Source organism: Acomys russatus, chromosome 10, assembly GCF_903995435.1.
Source record: "Acomys russatus chromosome 10, mAcoRus1.1, whole genome shotgun sequence".
Lineage (NCBI taxonomy): Eukaryota > Metazoa > Chordata > Mammalia > Rodentia > Muridae > Acomys > Acomys russatus.
Window position 1 is genome coordinate 2,016,729 of NC_067146.1, and position 18,983 is coordinate 2,035,711.

Sequence of the window (18,983 nt, forward strand, 5' to 3'; positions counted from 1 at the left end):
TGTTAAAGGCCCTGCTTAATCACTCCTTTCTCTGATCTCCTGCTTCTATGGAACCACTGAAAAGACAGAAAATAATTAAGACAAAAAGCCTGCTTATGAGTTATGCCTACAACCTGAACAACCAAAAGTCACCACATATCATCCTTGTCATATCATAATAGCCTGGGATAATCAAAATCAAATCATTTTGACTTTTTTGATGAATTCAGTTCCTTATCCTGAGGTTTCTCATCTCATCAGTCACCATAAAAATCTTTCCAGGAATCAGCCTTTGGGAGCCGCCAGATCCTTTAGGCATCACAGAACCAAAAGACCAATGGCTAATGAGCCTTATATTACAAAGACATTAAGAAATAGCCTGGTCGCACTCAGAGGAAGGATAGCAGGCTACTAAGAAGAGACTTGACACCCTATGAGCATACACAGGGGGAGTCAGAATCATAGGGGAGGGAAGTAAGGGGAAAATGAGAAGGAGAGAGGAGTGGGAGGATACAAAGGATGGGATAACAATTAAGATGTAATATGAATAAATTAATAAAATATATTTAAAAGGAAATAGCATAGAAGCTTCATAAACAGAAAGACCCACAGGATGAGGATGATCCTTTTGATCTCTGGCCACCCTCATCCTTGCAGAGTGTGCCCTACCCAGTGGTCTCTCTAAGCACCATCCACTCTTGGCACTTCATTTTCCTCTACAATGGTCCCTATGGTCATTGCCACTGTCATCCTTGAAGACTACCTTCCTTTACTATGTGATATACGCTGTGCTCTGGATGTCCCCTCTGGATTCGTGCCACATACAATGCAGTTACTGGAGAATGAAAAGAAGGCCAGAGTAACACCCCAGTAACATTACACAAACATAGGCCCCTCTATTATAGATGAGGAAGCCAAGACCCAGGAATGCTGTGAGGTTTGTGTTGCTACTTACTAAAAAAAAATACCTAGATCCGAGTTCAAAGCCCAGATCTGCTTGCTAAAGCAGGATCTCAGGTACATAAGTCTGTTTCCTTATCTTAAATGAAGATAGAGGTGGTACTGAGCCAATAGCATATGAAATAATCCAATGCAGGTAGAATATGGAGCTGCATAATAATCAAATTGTCAATTGTTGTGAGACTGATGCTCTGCCAAGTCTTGGGCTTCTTCAGCTGTGTCAACCTCTCAATCAAGCATAACTTAATACGGCAAGAAATAGACAGAACTGTTTCACATGAGGCCAACACTACACATTGGCATGTGTGGTGTGGTCTTGCCTAATTATAGTTAGATGAAGATATAGAAAATTTAGCTCCAAGTCCTTGATTTCAAAAAGACAATGCAGCTAAGTCTGAGGCACAAGCACTGGGATGTCTTGAGTAGTTTACTGCTCAGTGACATAGCCTTGCCTTGACCTTAGACATGTCATGAAACATGGCTCCTTAGAAGCTATGAAGATCTTTAAGTGTAAGGAATAAGTAGCAAATGGAACAGTTTCTCCACTTCCTCAGTCACCACCCTTGAGTGGCTGGCTCTCAGAATTCCATATCTAAGTCAAGCATTAGCCCCTCGGCTATTCTCCACTTCCAGCCGTAGAAAATATAGGGATGACTTCTCTACACAATACAATTCAATGTATTGCTTTTGTCTATTGTAACTAAAGTGCCATCAGAATTCAACACTGATAGCTGGGAGGTGATGGTGCACACCTTTAATCCCAGCACTTGGGAGGCAGAGTCAACCAGATCTCCATAAGTTCAAGGACAGCCTGGACTACAGAGTGAGTTCCAGGATAGTCAAGGCCACACAGAGAAACCCAATCTCAAAAAAAAAAAAATCAACACTGATAGAGGGCTTTTTATAGCCTGTATTATACCAATTGGCTCAAATATATTCTTCATTTTTTTTCTCATAATATACTCCGAAGTAGGTACTGTTATCCTTCAAGATGAGAAATTTGAGGCACCAACAAAAACTTGCCAAAGCGCATAAAATAAAATAACAAACTCTTTCCTATTTAATTCAAAACATGACCTCTCCCATGCTTTCTGGTAGTCCAACTATATCTCTGTGAGAAATCCTGGAAAATTCACTAAGTATGTCAATTGGCACAATTGAAGCTATGATAAAGAAATGAGAGTGTCATTGACCATTTAGTGAAACAATATGCCATGGCAAGCATTCTGAAATGTGTATATATATATATATATATATATATATATATATATATATATATATATATTCTATCTCCTTTTTTTTCTCAAAGTTTTCAAGGTGTGCATCCTCTTGGGTACCCGGCAGAGTCCTAGGCACTCATTGAAGCTCCTTCCAACTCCCCACCACCCCCCTAAGAGGAATTCATCTGACTACAGAGCCCAGAGAGCCAATGGGTCCCAGTGTGTATGTATTCTTCCTCCTCCTTGCAGTCTCTCATGGGCTCTCTCTTCCTAGATAAAGTCCTTCTGTAAACATTCTTCTCATCAGTATATATTCTACCAGCCGTGGGCTGAGGGGGACTTACACACATCTAAAGGTAATTCCTTCATGCAACATTTAAATAAAAGTAAATCAGTTTTTTAAAAGAATAATTCAGTATTACATCACTAAATGACTGTTTAGAGGTCTTCAACTTGAATCAAGAGTCAGAAAACACATGAGATTCGAAGAGCAATGAGCCTGTGCTGAATATCAGATTTTTCCAGATTTTTCTACTTACGCTCTGCATATCTCAAGCATTCACTTAGATTTTTTTTTTTCTGGAACTCAATCATCTTACCTATAAATCACATATATACACAATGGTTTTTTTTGTTTTTTTTTTTTTTTTTAGCTGAACCTGAGATAATAAGTACCTGAGGTCCAATGTCAATGTCCCAGCCCCTCTCTTTTTCTCCTTTTCTTTCTTTTTGTGAAAAATAAAATAATATCACTAAGCAGTGAAAGAAGCTGAAGTTCTGTTGAGAACTTCTTCTTGTGGTGCACACTGGGAATCCCAGTACTCAGGAGGAAGAGGCAAGAGAGCATAAGTCTGTGGTAGTTTAGGCCACATAGTGAGACCCTGTCTCAAGAAACCAGTGTCTGGGGCCCTAGTTCATGGTAGAGTCTTTGCATCTTGTGTTCATGGCCCTGTACCTAAACACAGAACTGTTTTTCCAATCTTTTACCCCCAAAACAGCCCCCATTAAACTGAACCAGAAGAAAAAGAGATGTCCCTTCACTAAAAGCTGGAATAGGTGTATGGAGGACAGTCAACATATCACACACTAAACTGATTCTACAGGATATGGAAGAAAGCCAAATCCAGACACCATGCCCACACCCTCCCCAATACACACACACACACACACACACACACACACACACACACACACACATGCTCAAGCCCATTCCATCTTCCCTCTGCCTGTTGAAATGATTTCCCCACACAGTTTACACTGTACCTCTTTATTGAGGCTGAGTCCTTTCCCTTCCTTTGTTCCACATGGAAGCTAGGCCAGTCACACCACGCGCCACCTGGATGGGGAGAAAGGGAGTTAAAGTGAGAAGCAGTCTTCTCTGACCAGAAATGTTTAGAGGAAGGTGAGAATATAAACACACAGAGAGGATTGCAGAATTTCCTCCTGTTGTGAAATATCTGCTGTGCCACCATTTTATACGGCCTTTGTCGTTCCCCACCCCTAGGCACAGATAAGAGCACGTGCACGCAGGAGTCAAGAGGAGAGTCATTACAATAATAAGATGCCTGATACTCACGTGCTAATAATAAAACTCTGCGTCTGTGTGATATCTTGCAGCTTTCTGGACATTCAATCTGCATCATCTGTTAGATAACAACAGTCCTATGGGACAAGGCAGGTATTTTAACCCCCATCAATAAATGACGAGAGAAGAAAGGTCACTCAGTGTCACAGCTGGGCTCCCACTCCTTGATCTTGTTTTTAATGTTTTTATTTTTTATTAATTTATTCAGATTACATCTCAACTGTTATCCCTTCACTTGTAGTCTCCTGTTCCTTCCTCTCTCCCTCTTTCACCCTATTCCTCTCCCCTAGGTATGTGACAGAAGGGGAGCTCCTCCCCCTCTACATGGTCATAAGCTATCAGGTCTCATCTTGGAAGACTGCTTATCCTTTCTCTGAGTGCCACCAGGCCTCCCCACCAAGAGGAAGTGGTCAAATATGGGGCACCAGAGTTCATGTCAGAGTCATTCCCCACTCTCCACACAAGTGTGGAGAATGTCCTGTCCATTGGCTAGATCTGATTAGGGGTTTAATATTTACTGCATGTATTGTCCTTGGTTGGAGCAGTAGTTTAAGTAGACACCCCTGGGTCCAAATCCACCCATCATGATATTCTTCTTGTAGGTTTCTAGGACCCTCTGGGTCCTTCTATTTCCCCATTCTCCCATACTTCTCTCACCAAGAGTCCCAATAAGAGGTCCTCTCATCTATCCCAATGTCCTTGTAAGTGAAGACTTTCATGGGACATCCATTTTGGACTAGTATCCAAATATGTGAGTATATACCATGTGAGTCTTTCTGGGTCTGGGTTAACTCACTCAGTATTATCATTTCTAGTTCAATCCATTTGTCTGCAAATTTCAGGATTTCCTTGTTTTTAATAGCTGAGTAGTATTCCCTAGTATAAATGTACCACAGTTTCTTTATCCATTCGTTGACTGAGGGACATTTAAGTTGTTTCCAGGTTCTGGCTACTGCGAATAAGGCTGCTACAAACATGGTTGAGCATATGTCCTTATTGTGTGGTGGAGCATCTTCTGGGTATATTCCAAGGAGTGGACTAGCAGGGTCTTGAGGTAGCCATATTCCAAATTTTTGGAGAAAGAGCTAGATTGATTTCCAAAGTGGTTGTACAAGTTTGCATTCCCACCAGCAATGAAGAAGTGTTGCCCTTTCTCCACATCATCACCAGCATGTGGTGTCATTTGAGTTTTTGATCTTAGCCATTCTGATGGGTGTAAGATGGAATCTCAGAGTTGTTTTGATTTGCATTTCTCTGATGACTAAGGATGTTGAGCATTTCTTTAAGAGTTTCTCAGACATTTGACGTTCCTTTATTGAGAAGTGTCTGTTTAATTCTGAGCCCCATTTCTTAATTGGGTTAAGTGGTTTGGTGGAGTTTAATTTCTTGAGCTCTTTATGTATTTTGGAAATTAGACTTTTGTCAGATGTAGGGTTGGCGAAGATCTTTTCCCAGTCTATAGACTGTCATTTTGTTCAGTCCTTTATCTTAATATAGTAACTCAAGGCTCATAGTGTTTACAGTAAGTAAATCTAGAAAAGTGTCTTTCAGATTAAAAGTTGCATTTTAAATCAACACTCATTTGCTACCAGGTCTCTAGAATAGAAACCTTTGAATCCTATCCATTAGCAAATTCTACCATCAGTATTCAGAGGTGCCTATGTCCCTCCAATTCAGATCTTAAGTGAAAACTATGATCATTTTCTTTGTGGCCCTTCACCCTGCTGAGATGGCCCCTGAACAGCCTACTCCTGCAAGGGCAGTTCGGCATAACCCTACCCTCGTGATTGCAACCCAAGCAACCAGCGCTGGAAAGATAACTCAAGCTTGTTAATTGGATTCCCCAGCCCAGAAATTTGGATTTGAGATATGGAACATGAATTGTCTTGCTAGACACTGGGTATGTGGGATTATGTTACATTATTGAGACACCGAAAGTAAAGAGTGTAACTAAGTACTTGTTGGCCACAGGAAAATTGAATAGATACATGAATAATAGCAGGAAAAAGACTACTGTGGTTTGGATGTAGCCTGTCCACTAAGGGATGCTAGTGTGCTCTGAGAGGAAGCCATGGGACATGGCTCTTGACGTGCAGCCTATGGGAAGTAGGTCACTGAACATCTTGCCTTTGAAAAGAAATAAGGCACATTTTATAGGACCCTGGTTAGATCTGGTGAGGGTTGTTATAGAAGTACACCTCCCTTCATCCCGCCCCGTCTTGGACTTTGGCTGTTTGTCACACTGTGTAATTTCTCCTTCTTGCAAAGTTCCTGCTATCTGTCCTGATGTGATGCCGGCAACCCAGTGCCCAGCCAGATCCAGCACCATGCTGTTTAGACTTTGAGCCTCCAAAACTGTGGGCTACATAGAACTATTTTTTAAAATAACATTAACTCTCCTTGGGAATTTAATTTACCAACTGAAAACAGACTGGTACAAAAGCCAAAAGGGGAAAAGCAGAGAGAATAAATACCATGAGGATAATTTCTGTGAAGGTTGACATATAATTTAATTTCGTGTGATGCTTCTGTTTCATCATCAAAAATACTGCTTTCACCACTCACCCACCCCACTCACCCCACTCACCCACCACCCACCCCTACTCACCCCCTCTCACCCATGCACTCACCCACACATGGTGAGAATGTGTGTTTCTGTTGCTGTTTCTGGATGTTTCTAAGCCGTGGGACTAAAAAATCCCTGGTGGTCCTCCTCTGACAGGCTTTAGATGTCCTCTTTTACCAGTAGAAAGAAAGGTCTCTACTAAAGCTTTGTAATCACCCCAGTTACCCTGGGGACCATACCTCTCCTCCAGCTGCCTGTGTTTTGCTGGATTCTATAATCATCTAGAACTGTGAGGCCTCCAAACTTATGAATTGTTTGGAACACACACACACACACACACACACACACACACACACACACAGAGTAAATAGCATGTATCCTAAGAGGTATGTGGTGGCATAATGGTGCGTGCATAATCCATTCTCACTTTGATTCAGTTTTAGACTAAGATTGTTGAAAAGAGTGAGTAATCTCAATTATCTTTTGACTCAGAAAACTAAGGTAGTAAATATGGCTATAGATAAATTTGCATGATTTCCCCTACAATGGCCTTTGACAGCTGTATTTCTTTCCAGTGTCATAGCACAGATGGACACTTAATTGAATGTAAAAGGAACACTAAGTTTCTTAAGGTCACAGATAGGAGCTATCTGTGGACTATCATCCACTTGTGGGCTCTGCCATGTGTCTCCTTCTCTGTCCACGCCCACTTTCCTAGAGTGCTCCCCTCTCCCATGCTGCTCTCTGAGAACCACCTTGTCCATTCTGCTTCCTGCTTGAACTCCATGTTGGGCTAGACAAAGGGCCCCCAAAGAGTGAGTGCTACACAGCGCAGTGTTCCCCAACCTTTTTATCATACAATCTGTGAGACACATGGACAGGGCTGAAAACCATCGAAAGCTGGGCAGCTCTGTTAGTTGTTTTTTGTTGTTGTTGTTGTTTTCTTTTGTTTTTTTTTTTAACCTCCTCCCCTTTAGTTTATGGTTGTGGACCAAAGGGAAACTTGAAAATAGTCCACACTTCCTTTAAAAGAAGTTCCTACCCACAGGCCCTGCTGAGGAAAGTGAGCCTGTTTATGTTCCTAACCACACGGTTCTATGTTGGTATCATTACTGGCTGCGCTAGCACCTACTCCGAAGACGTACAGCTGAAGTCTGTATGGTGTGGCAGCTCCAGCATCTTCATCCTGCCTGCACAGGAGACCTTGAGATAATTGGAAGAAAGATTAATTAGTAACCAGAGAGAAGGACAGAGTGAAATAAAGAAGATCTAGGCGAGAGAATCCTTAACCTCACAGCATGCTGGTACCACTCGGCCACATCCCTCTGGCAATTGCTTGTGATAAAGTCATATGCTTTAAAATGGAAGAAAGAAAGGCATAATTTATTTCTAATCATATCTCTCCTGTTTTCTGATTCACCATGACAGGTTAACTTAGGAATCAACTATACTTCCTCATTCCATGACCTGGTTTCACGTGCTGTAATAGACAATTAGATTAAGGACACTCCTTAAACGCAAATTACCTCTGATTTTTCTCCTTCTGCAAATATCTGAGTAAGAATTCTTCCTCTCTGCTTCTCCCACCTTCCACCTCCTCATCTCGTTTCTTTTTTCTACCCTGAAAGTTTCCCTCCCAAGGGATAGATTCCGTATCAGGTTAGTTAGTGATTGCATCCAGCTTCCAGGAAGAGTGACCCAAATATCATGCCTCAAAGACACAGCGAGTTTCCCTGCATCACACAATGAAGGGCCTGGGAGACAGCAGATGCTGGTCTCGATGCAACTGCTCTAGACTCTAAGGAAACTGGGATCTCAGGGTGAGAGCTTGATGCCTGTCTTTCCTCTCATAGGTGGACTCCAATCATAGCAGGCAAGCTTCCACACAGAAAGAAAGGTACCAAGGTCTTTCTAAGAAATCCCACCTAACTAGTCCTTGCATAGCACCAGCTATTATATGGAAGAAAATCAATACAGCTTTTATTTCTAATTGGGATTGTTCATATATCCAACAAACAAAGGGTGGTCAGTAATGAAGAAGAGAGCTAATATCACGTAGGCACTTGGTACTGTTTACCACACAGAACAGTAATCCCATGTGTGGACTCTGCCAGGACTTACCATATGCTCCAGACCCTATTGTTGCAGAGTTGTGCCTCAGCATTCCTTGGGAGCTAGTTTTGGCTGGGCAAAAATAAAACTCAGACTACATCTTCCTGTCACTGTTATACTCTTCACACAAGAGGAGTAAACCAAAGAGCTTTTAAGGACCCTGGGAACTACAAAATATTCAAAAGCAATCAAGATTCTTCAATCTCTATCCAAATATCTATCTATCTATCTATCTATCTATTTCTAAATCTCACTGTGCAGCTCTGGGTGACCTAGAAATCACTAGGTGGACCAGCCATGCCTGCAACTCATAGAGATCTGCCTGCCTCTGCCTCTTGAGACCTGGGGTTAAAGGCATTAACCACTATACCCAGCCAAAGTAATTTTTGTAATTACTATTTTTGTTTGTGTATAAGAATGTTTACCTAAACAAGTTAATGCCATATGTGTGTGAGAACCCACAGAGGCCAGAACAGTGCTTTGTAGTCTGTGGACCTGGAGTGACAGGTGGTTGTGAGCTACTTTAAACAAATTCTGGGGAACAAACTCAGGTCCTTTGGAAGGGCAAGTCATCTTCAACACTAACTGATTTTGCCAGCTCCTTTGAATCTCTCTTTTGTACAGCAGTTATATGAATAGAAATTAATGACTATTGCTAAGAAGACAACACGGATCTTGAAGGAAAGTCCAGTGTGCAAGCCATGTCCCAGTTCCTGCAGAGTTAGTGGTCATTGCTGAGCTCCTGGCAAAGTTCTTTTCCCCTTATATCTTAGTGCTTTCCCAATGTAAGGGTGCATCAGAATTTCCTAATGGCCTGCTAAACACAGATGGTGGGGCGGGTGGGTGGGGTTCTACCTTTAGGTTTTCTGATTCTGTAAGTCAAAGTGGAGAGTAACAAGTTGTATTTCTCTTTTTTAATATATTTTTATTTAACTAATTTATTCAGACTACAACTCAATTGTTATCCCATCACAATTCAAGTTGTATTTTTTAAGAATCAGTGATACTTCCTCCCTGATGGAGAACTTTGACAGCCATAAGCTTCGTAGGCTACAGTGACTAGATATCACCAGAGATCATGTGAATGCATCTATTCCTGGTTGCAGCCAAAACAACCTACTGAACCTTCCTTTCTTTATATTTAGGCAGAAGTTCACATGACTAGAACAGAGAACAAATCCTATGCCCTCCAGAAACTTGCCTACATTTTGGTGGCTGTGCTTTCACTATGTCCAATTCCTTGCTCTGTTCTCATTGGAATTGGGCATTCTTCCAAAAACTCCACACAACAGATTAGAGAAAAAGCTGTCATCCTCAATCTCCTCACTAGAAAGAGTGCTTGACTCTCAGGAACCAGTGCACTGAGATTTCAAGCAAGGCCTCCAGACTAAATCCATAAGAAAGTGATGTCAGTCAAATCATCACTTTGGTTTAAAATTGAATAGTCCAATAAAGGAGCAAAGCTCTGATTTTGTGTCATATAAAGTTGGGAGCACAGAAAGAGTGACGTAGAGGGTCTTCCCTTAAAGATGCACAAGTGTAAACACATACACTTCACTGTCTCTCTTCTTGTGCAGCAGGACAACTGCAGAGATACTTTGGGGGATCGTCAAGGCCCACATAGCACCTAGTGGCATCACATCATGAATCCCAGCACTTGGGAGACAGAGCCAAGCAGATCTCTGAGAGTTTGAAGCCAGCCTGGTTTACATAGTGAGTCCCAGGCCAATCAAGGATGCATAGCGAGACTCTGCCTCAATACACAAACAAACCTAAATCATTGCCCCTCTTCAGTTCCCAACAAACGTCTGAATTCAACTATGGTGGAACTACAGTAGTAGTGCAAACAGAGGGATAGAGGCACAGAAGATGCAGGACGTCCCGGAGACCTCATCCCAGATCTGTCTGAAGGAAATCTGTGGAGTTTTCTTTTTAGTATTTAAGTAGCTAATACATATGTGAATTTGATATAGAGACAGATTTCATTTCAGCAAGTTAAGTGAGATTCCCCCACTCTTTTCATTAGCCATAATGGTGGTCTATTGAAGAGATATGAACCTACCTAGGTTGAGCTTTTCCAGCTCTCCTTGGAGAGTTGAATGGAGTTGAATTCTCTGTCTCTCCTTCCTCCACCACCTTGAAGTTGTTTCACAGTAGCTCATTTGCCACCGCCACAGACTCACAGTCCACATGAAACCCCTCCAAATTGTGTGTGTGTGTGTGTGTGTGTGTGTGTGTGTGTGTGTGTGTGTGTGTATTCAAAATAGACTGAGATCAAAGAACGCTGCCAGGTATCTTCATCCTATCAAGGCAGGTCATCCTTCTCACTCCATGCTCATATCTACACACTTAGAGAAAGGATATCAATGCTGAAATCATAGTTTCTCACCTTTGAATTTGGTGACTCTGCCCAAGATATTTAATCATTTGACCTTTCTGAAGCCTCTACTGTCTCATTAGGAAATTAGAACTACACTCTTTGAAGGAAAATTTGAGATTAAAGGAAGTTGAATGTTCCATAATACGTGAACTGGATTCTAAAATTTCAGTTACATAAAATATAGGAACAAATTATTGATGAATTAAATTAAATGCCTAGGGCAAGCATACAGGGAATTTAGGAGTCTCAGTGGTCCGGCGCCACCTAGTGGGATTCATCAAGTAATGCTAGAGGGACTAATTTTTTTAAATTTCATTTTTATTTATAGTCTTCGCAGTCTTACATCCTGACTGCAATTTTCCCTCCCTCCCCTCCTCCTAGCATCTTCCCTCCCTCATATCTCCCTCCCTCATATCTTGTATGGAAGGGAAGAGGTGGGGGGATGGAAGGACCCTGAGGGGTCAGGAGCTCCACAGGGAGACCATCAAGCCCAGTGGATCTGGACCGGAAGTGGGGGCCGGGGGGAGGGGGCTGAACAAACTGATACACCAACCAAGAACTTGGCAAGCAGAGAACCTAGATCCCTTTTCAGATGTAGCTGCCGGGTGCTCGGTTTGATCACTGGCCCCTTGGCGGGGTGGCTTTGCAGGCACACAAAGAAAGGGGATGCAGGTATCCTGATGAGACCTGCTAGGTTGAGATCAGACAGTGGGGTAGAAGGGTCTCCCTGTCAGAGGCCTGGGGGAGGGAAATAGGGTGGAAGAGGGAAGGGGGTGGGATCAGAAAGACACAAGCAAGGGGGTAACAATCAGGACATAGTGTGACTAAATAATAATAAATAATTTCTTTTAAAAAACATCTCTTTACACTCATTAAAGCACTGTTGCCTGCTTTTTGTGCTCACCGCCCAGTCTATTTCCTGCCAAAGTTCTATTCTGTTAACATCAAGCTGTTTCTTTCAGCTATGTTTAAAATCTGTGGTCACTCAGTAATATTTTCACGCTAAGTACAATGGCCTCTTCCAACAGGAATATGTTGTATTTACATATGAACAGCGGTTTCCATATAGTCCCTTTTGTCTTATTTTCTCTGAGCTGCACTGTGTCTTTCCTGCCGTCTCTCTACCTCTACCCCATTGCTTTAATGCTACATAGGATTGAACCTCTTGTACCTTGTAGGGGTTGAGGATTAAGAATTTTCAGATAGTGCCACCAGGTCTCCTCATCCAGGGGACATGGTCAAATATGAGGCACCAGAGTATGTGTGAAAGTCAGACTCCACTCTCCACTCAACTGTGGAGAATGTCCTGTCCATTGGCTAGATCTGGGTAGGGGTTTGAAGTTTACGGCCTGTATTGTCCTTGGCTGGTGCCTTAGTTTGAGCGGGACCCCTGGGCCCAAATCTGCCTGGGCCCAAATCTGCCTATCATAATTTTCTTCTTGTAGGTTTCTAGGACCATCTGGATCCTTCTACTTTGCTATTCTCCCATGCTTCTCTCATCTAGAGTCCCAATAGGATGTCCTACCCTCTGTCCCAGTTTCCTGGTAAGTGAAGATTTTCATGGGACATGACCCTTGGGCTAGTATGCAGATATAATAGCAGGCTACCAAGAAGAGACTTGATACCCTATGAGCATATAAAGGGGGAGGAAGTCCCCCTCAGTCACAGTCATAGGGGAGGGGAGTAAGGGGAAAATGGGAGGGAGGGAGGAATGGGAGGATACAATGGATGGAATAACCACTGAGATGTAATAAGAATAAATTAATAAAATAAAATTTAAAAATTAAAAAAAAAGAATTTTCAGATAGGAACACTCATAATCATAGTAAAGTATACTTATGGTGGGTCTGATCTCAGTTGTGGAAAAAATGCAAATGGAACAAGAGCCCATCTCAAAGCCTAGGTCACTTAGAACATCTATTTTGCCTGCAGGCTGTGCCCCTGACACCCATAAGCAAATCCTCCTCTTCTCTGTGCCCACAGATCCATATGGGCATGGAAAACCAGACCCTTCTCAGTTGGGGAACTGAAATTCAATCTTGTTTACATTCCTGTCACTGCACTGTAGCTCCTGGAGGGGCCACTGGGTAGGTACACCTGGGCTTATTAATGCTTTTGGATCACCCAAGCGGCAAACCGTCATTGCTCCTCCCTTACCATCAGCGTTCATGTGCACCCACAAGCCACTCTAAAGTGACAGCAGCCTTCCGGGTTTCCTACCAGGGCTTATTGTGTGAAGGGGGGAAAAAAATCAAAAAACAAAACACCTGTGCAGGATTGGAATCCTAGCAAAGGAAAGATCTTAGTTCGAGAGATATTCTTCCCTGCTTTGGTGGGTGACAACGAAGTTTCAGGATAATCAGAGGAGCATCATGTTGACTCTGACTCCGGTCTTAACTGTGTCCTATGAAGCCAAGATTTCATTTCTGTTCCTTTCGGTCGTGGAGTTTGCAGTGGGCATCCTGGCCAATGCATTCATTGTCTTGGTGAACTTTTGGGACCTGGTGAAAAAGCAGCCACTGAACAACTGTGACACTGTGCTGCTGTGTCTCAGCACCACACGGCTTTTCCTGCAGGGCCTTCTGCTTCTGGATGCTGTTCAACTCACTTGCTTCCAGCAGATGAAAGAGCCACTGAGCTACAACTACCAAGCCATCCTTACCCTTTGGATGATCGCAAACCAAGTGAGCCTCTGGCTTGCCGCCTGCCTCAGTCTCCTCTACTGTTCCAAGATTGTCCGTTTCTCTCACGCCTTCTCACTCCACTTAGCAAGCTGGGTCTCCAGGAGTTTCCTCCAGATGCTTCTAGTGGCTCTTCTTTTCTCCTGCATCTGCACCGCCCTCTGTTTGTGGGACTTTTTTAGCAGACCTTACCCCATGCTCACATCCCTGTTACCCATGAACAACACAGAATTCAATGTGCAAATTGCAAAACTCCAATTCTTTTATTCATTTATCTTCTGCAATGTGGGGTCGATACCCCCTTCTCTGGCGTTCCTGGTGTCCTCTGCAGTGCTGTTTCTCTCTCTGGGAAGTCACATGAGGGCTATGAAGTCGCAAACCAGAGACTCCCGGGACCCCAGCCGTGAGGCCCATGTCAGAGCCATCATATTTCTGGTCTCCTTCCTCTGTTTCTATGTGGTGTCACTCTGTGCTGCCTTAGCCTCAGTGCCCTCATTGGTGCTGTGGCACAGTAAGTGGGGAGTGATGGTTTCTATAGGGATGATGGCGGCTTGCCCTTCTGGACATGCAGCCATCCTGATATCAGGCAATGCCAAGCTGAGGAGGGCCATGGGGACTATGCTAGTCTGCTTTCAAGGCAGCCGAAAGGTGAGAAGAGTCCACAGGAAACTTCACAGGACACCTTGAGAAGTCGTGAAATAGGCTCCTTCCAAATACACCTCCAATTCTTCATTGAAGTTTTCCAATTTCCTCCATAAAACATAACGGGAATTCTTTCTACTTGATCTCAATAGACTTCTAGTAATAGAATAAATTAATGGAAACTATGTGATCTAAGTAAATATAACAGTGTTGGCTCCTGAGACCTGTTCGGTAAAATGAACTAAATAGGGGACGGGATTCGCTGTAAATCTCTTCTGCACTAAAGCCCATCATTGATTACTGTGCCTTTTCTTCTAAAAGAATAGCAAGCCTTAAAGAAACGGCCCTGCCTTTCAATACCCCTGCTAAGACGCTCGTCCAAAACTAGTACTGGAATCACACGTGAAAACAGTTACTACCATGGCATCACACTAGGCTCCTCAGACCATGCTTTTTGTGGAAACATGAGATGAGAAAAGGACAACTGTGTCGTAATTTCAGCTTCAAACGGTAATACATAAAAATTCAAATGGGATCCCTGACAGGGGTTCATTCTGTTGAGTCTACGGCTCTAAAAACAAAAAATAAAACAAAACAAAAATAAATAAATAAAGTGTACTTCCGCCTGTTTGACAGAAAAGAGTGAGGTGGAAGTCTGCTCTGTTGGGGCTCTGGGTCTCAGAACACCTGCTATAGTGCCTGGCTCTGCCAGTTGCCTTTGTCTCTCTAGGTGGGCAGTCGGCCAGGAAAGCTGTGGGCAAAGGGGGTCTGGGAAGAGCTATCTCTGCCTTCCTGCACAGAAACTGAACCTCAAAGGCTTTCGTGAAGGTTTTCCAAAATGCAGATCTAAAGACTCAAGAGAGGGAACTGTAGGCCAGGTCTTTAAACCCTTCAGAGGTCTCAGTCTGCAGAGCTCTCGGGACGGAAGGATCTCCTTCTGGGTGGACGCTGTTGAAGAGCATTTCCTCTGCTCGGGCCTCAGTTTCTGACAGATGTGCTTCTTGCCTTTTTTCCAAGCAAACCTTTTCTTCAGCTCCACTGACTACAAAGCATGTGGCTTCATCTCATGTCTTTCCTTGGTGAAGTGGACATCTTGTAAAGTTTCCTTCAGAAAAACTAACCCTCACTCAGGTGTCCAAGAATCATGACTCAAGAAGCTTATTGAAAAAAAAAAACCATTGCTACACTTCAGGCCAACACAATCAAGTATTTGGAGATGGATCCAGATGTCACATTTCTAGAGCTCCCTACGTGAGCCAGGGTCCAGCTGATATGGAGGTGAACCATTGCTCTGTGTGGTTGGAGTCAGCTGGTGTGATTCTCCCAAATCATACCGTTGCCTTCCGGCCCCATTTCCCCATATGGTGCTGGTGGAATATCCTCTGAAAGGGAAGAAGTCAAGGTTATACCTCCTTACTTTTCTTTTTAAAGACTATCATTTGAAGCGGATTAAGGCCACAGAAGGATACATAGCTGAAATTATACAGCATGTGTAGCCTTTTGATGTTGGAGACTTTGATGCAGTATCCCACACCTAAGGTTTCTCGGTCTTATGGGTTGACAGCTCATTTCTTTCTGTGCTAAGTCAGATCCAGTGGTCTGGGTGAGCCACACTTGATCCATTCATCCACTGAAGAGTAGCTTGGCTGTTTCTGAGGCCCAGCAGTTGTCAGGAACACTCCTAGGAACATCCGTGTGCAGATTCTTCATGCAGTGAGCTTCAGGCTTTTGGATAAATTCCAAGGAAATAAAAATGTTGGACGACACTGTAAGAATGTGTTTAATTTTGTGAGAAACTAGCAAATCTGTCTTTCAAAGTGGCCCACCGTTTCCCTTCCCCACCACAGCAGCTGTGCCTCTGCAGGCATTTGGTTCTGTTCCTGCCCCAGGCTCCAGCATCTAACAGTTGTGTGGTAGATCTTAACTGTTTTCTCTGTTGTTTCCCTGAAAACACAGGATGTGGGTCTCTTCTCCTATGATTGTTTTCACAAAAGTATTTTTAGCATATTTCTGATATTCATCCATAATAGTAAATGAATCCCAGTTTACTTTTTATTTAAAGGATTTTATAGTAAATATATTTTGATTGTATTTTCCACTCCTTCCAGATCCACCCCAGCTCCCTTAGCCACCAACAGCATGTTCTCTCTTTCTCACACTTTCTCATAAGTATAAAATGGTCAAAATAAACAAACAAAAAATAGCAAAACCTCAAGTTACTGCTCCACTATAATTGATAATGCACTGTTTACAGTTAGCAGATTTAATGAATAAAGCTTCTTAAATATCCTTGAACGTATCTTTTTGAGGACACAGTTTGTCTCCTAAGTAAAACTGCAGTTGCTATGTCAAGAAGTTGGTGCACATTTAACATTACAAGAAATTGCTTGTTTTCTGAAGTGAGCCTGACCGTTTTTTGCTGCCCACCACGGCATAGGGAAGTTACTCCTCCTCACCAATAGCAGCTTGCTACTGCTATAGAAATAACACTGAAACGTCTTTAACTTGCATTATTCTGATAACTGCAAATATGGCACTTATGTCTATGTGTTCTTTTACCATCTTCCTATATATATTTTCTACTACAAACTACTTGCACGTATCTTATATAGAGTTCTCTCTCTTTTTCTTCTCATATTTTTTATTAATTTATTCATATTACATCTCATTGGTTATCCCCTCATTTGTATCCTCCCATTCCTCCCTCCCTCCCATTTTCCCCTTACTCCCCTCCCCTATGACTGTTCCTGAGGGGGATTACCTCCCCCTGTTTATGCTCATAGGGTATCAAGTCTCTTCTTGGTAACCTGCTGTCCTTCCTCTGAGTGCCACCAGGTCTCCCCCTCCAGGGGGCATGGTCAAATATGAGGCACCAGAGTACATGACAAAGTCATATCCCACTCTCCACTCAACTGTGGAGAATGTCCTGTCCATTGGCTAGATCTGGGTAGGGGTTTGAAGTTTATGGCCTGTATTGTCCTTGGCTGGTGCCATAGTTTGAGTGGGACTCCTGGGCCCAAATCTGCCTATCATAATGTTCTTCTAGGAAGTTTCTAGGACCCTCTGGATCCTTCTACTTTGCCATTCTCCCATGCTTCTCTCATCTAGAGTCCCAAGAGGATGTCCTCCCCTCTGTCCCAGTTTTCTGGTAAGTGAAGGCTTTCGTGGGACATGCCCCTTGGGCTAATATGCAGATATAAGTGAGTATATACCATTTAAGTCTTTCTGCTTCTGCGTTAACTCACTCATTATGATCATTTCTAGCTCAACCCATTTGTCCACAAATTTCGGGAATTCCTTGTTTTTAATAGCTGAGTAGTATCTCATAGTGTAAATGTACCACAGTTTCTTTGTGCATTCTTCTACTGAGAGACACTTAGGCTGTTTCCATGATCTGGCTATTATGAATAAGGCTGCTATGAACATGGTTCAGTAAAGTTTCTTGCTGTGTGCTGGAGCATCTTCTGGTATATTCCAAGGAGTGGAATATCTGGGTCTTGAGGAAGCCCTATTCCCAGTTTTCTGAGATAGCACCAGATAGATTTCCAAAGTGGCTGTACTAGTTTGCATTCTCACCAGCAATGAAGGAGTGTTCCTCTCTCTCCACATCCTAGCCAGCATGTGGTGTCGCTTGAATTTTTTATCTTAGCCATTCTGATGGGTGTAAGATGGAATCTCAGAGTTGTTTTGATTTGCATTTCCCTGATGACTAAGGAGGTTGAGCATTTCTTTAAGTGTTTCTCAGCCATTTGATACTCCTCTGTTGAGAATTCTCTGTTTAGTTCCAAGCCCCATTTCTCAATTGGGTTATTTGGTTTGGTGGTGTTTAATTTCTTGAGTTCTTTATATATTTTGGATAGTCAACCTTTGTCAGATATAGGGTTGGTGAAGATCTTATCCCAGTCTGTAGGCTGTTGCTTTGTTCTCTTGACAGTGTCTCCTGCCTTACAGAATCTTCTCAGCCTCATGAGGTCCCATTTATTAATTGTTGACCTTAAGGCCTGGGCTGTTGGTGTTCTGTTCAGGAAGTTGTCTCCTGTGCCAATATGTTCCAGGCTCTTCCCCACTTTTTCTTCTAACTGACTTAGTGTCTCTGGTTTTCTGTTGAGGTCTTAGATCCACTTGGATTTGAGTTTTGTGCAAGGTGACAAATATGGGTCCAGTTGCATATTTTTTACACATAGACATCTAGTTGGACCAGCACAATTTGTTGAAGATGCTATCCTTTTTCCATTGAATGGATTTGGCTTCTTTGTCAAAAATAAAGTGACCATATGTGTGTGGATTCATATCTGGATCTTCGATTCAATTCCACTGATCAACCAGCCTGTTGCTGTGCCAGTACCATGCTGTTTTAATTACTATTGTTTTATAGTACAGTTTGAGATCAGGTACGGAGACTCCTCCGGAGCACCTTTTATTGTACAAGATTGTTTTAGCTATTCAGTGTTTTTTGTTTTTCCATATGAAGTTCAGAACTGAACTTTCATGTCTTTAAAAAATTGTGTAGGTATTTTGATAGGGATTGCATTGAATCTGTAGATTACTTTTGGTAAATGGCCATTTTTACTATGTTAATTCTCCAGATCCATGAGCAAGGAAGATCATTCCAACTTTTCATGTCATCTTCAATCTCTTTCTTCAGAGTTTTGAAATTTTTTTCAAACAAGTCCTTCACTTGATTGGTTAGAGTAACTCCTAAATATTTTATATTGCTTGTGGCTAATGTGAAGGGTGTGGTTTTCCTAATTTCTTCCTCTGCAAACTTGTCATTTGTGTATAGGAAGGCTACAGACTTTTCTGAGTTAATTTTGTATCCAGCCAATTTGCTGAAGGTGTTTATCAGCTGTAGGAGTTC

At 42.5% G+C, this 18,983-nt stretch overlaps 1 protein-coding gene across 1 annotated transcript; it reads left to right on the forward strand.

Annotated features, from left to right (window-relative positions):
- Positions 1–13,174: 13,174 nt before the first annotated feature.
- On the forward strand, positions 13,175–14,170 carry Tas2r38 (taste 2 receptor member 38). Its single transcript, XM_051152403.1, has one exon. It carries the CDS (start codon positions 13,175–13,177, stop codon positions 14,168–14,170), a length of 996 nt encoding a protein of 331 aa, XP_051008360.1.
- Positions 14,171–18,983: the final 4,813 nt, after the last annotated feature.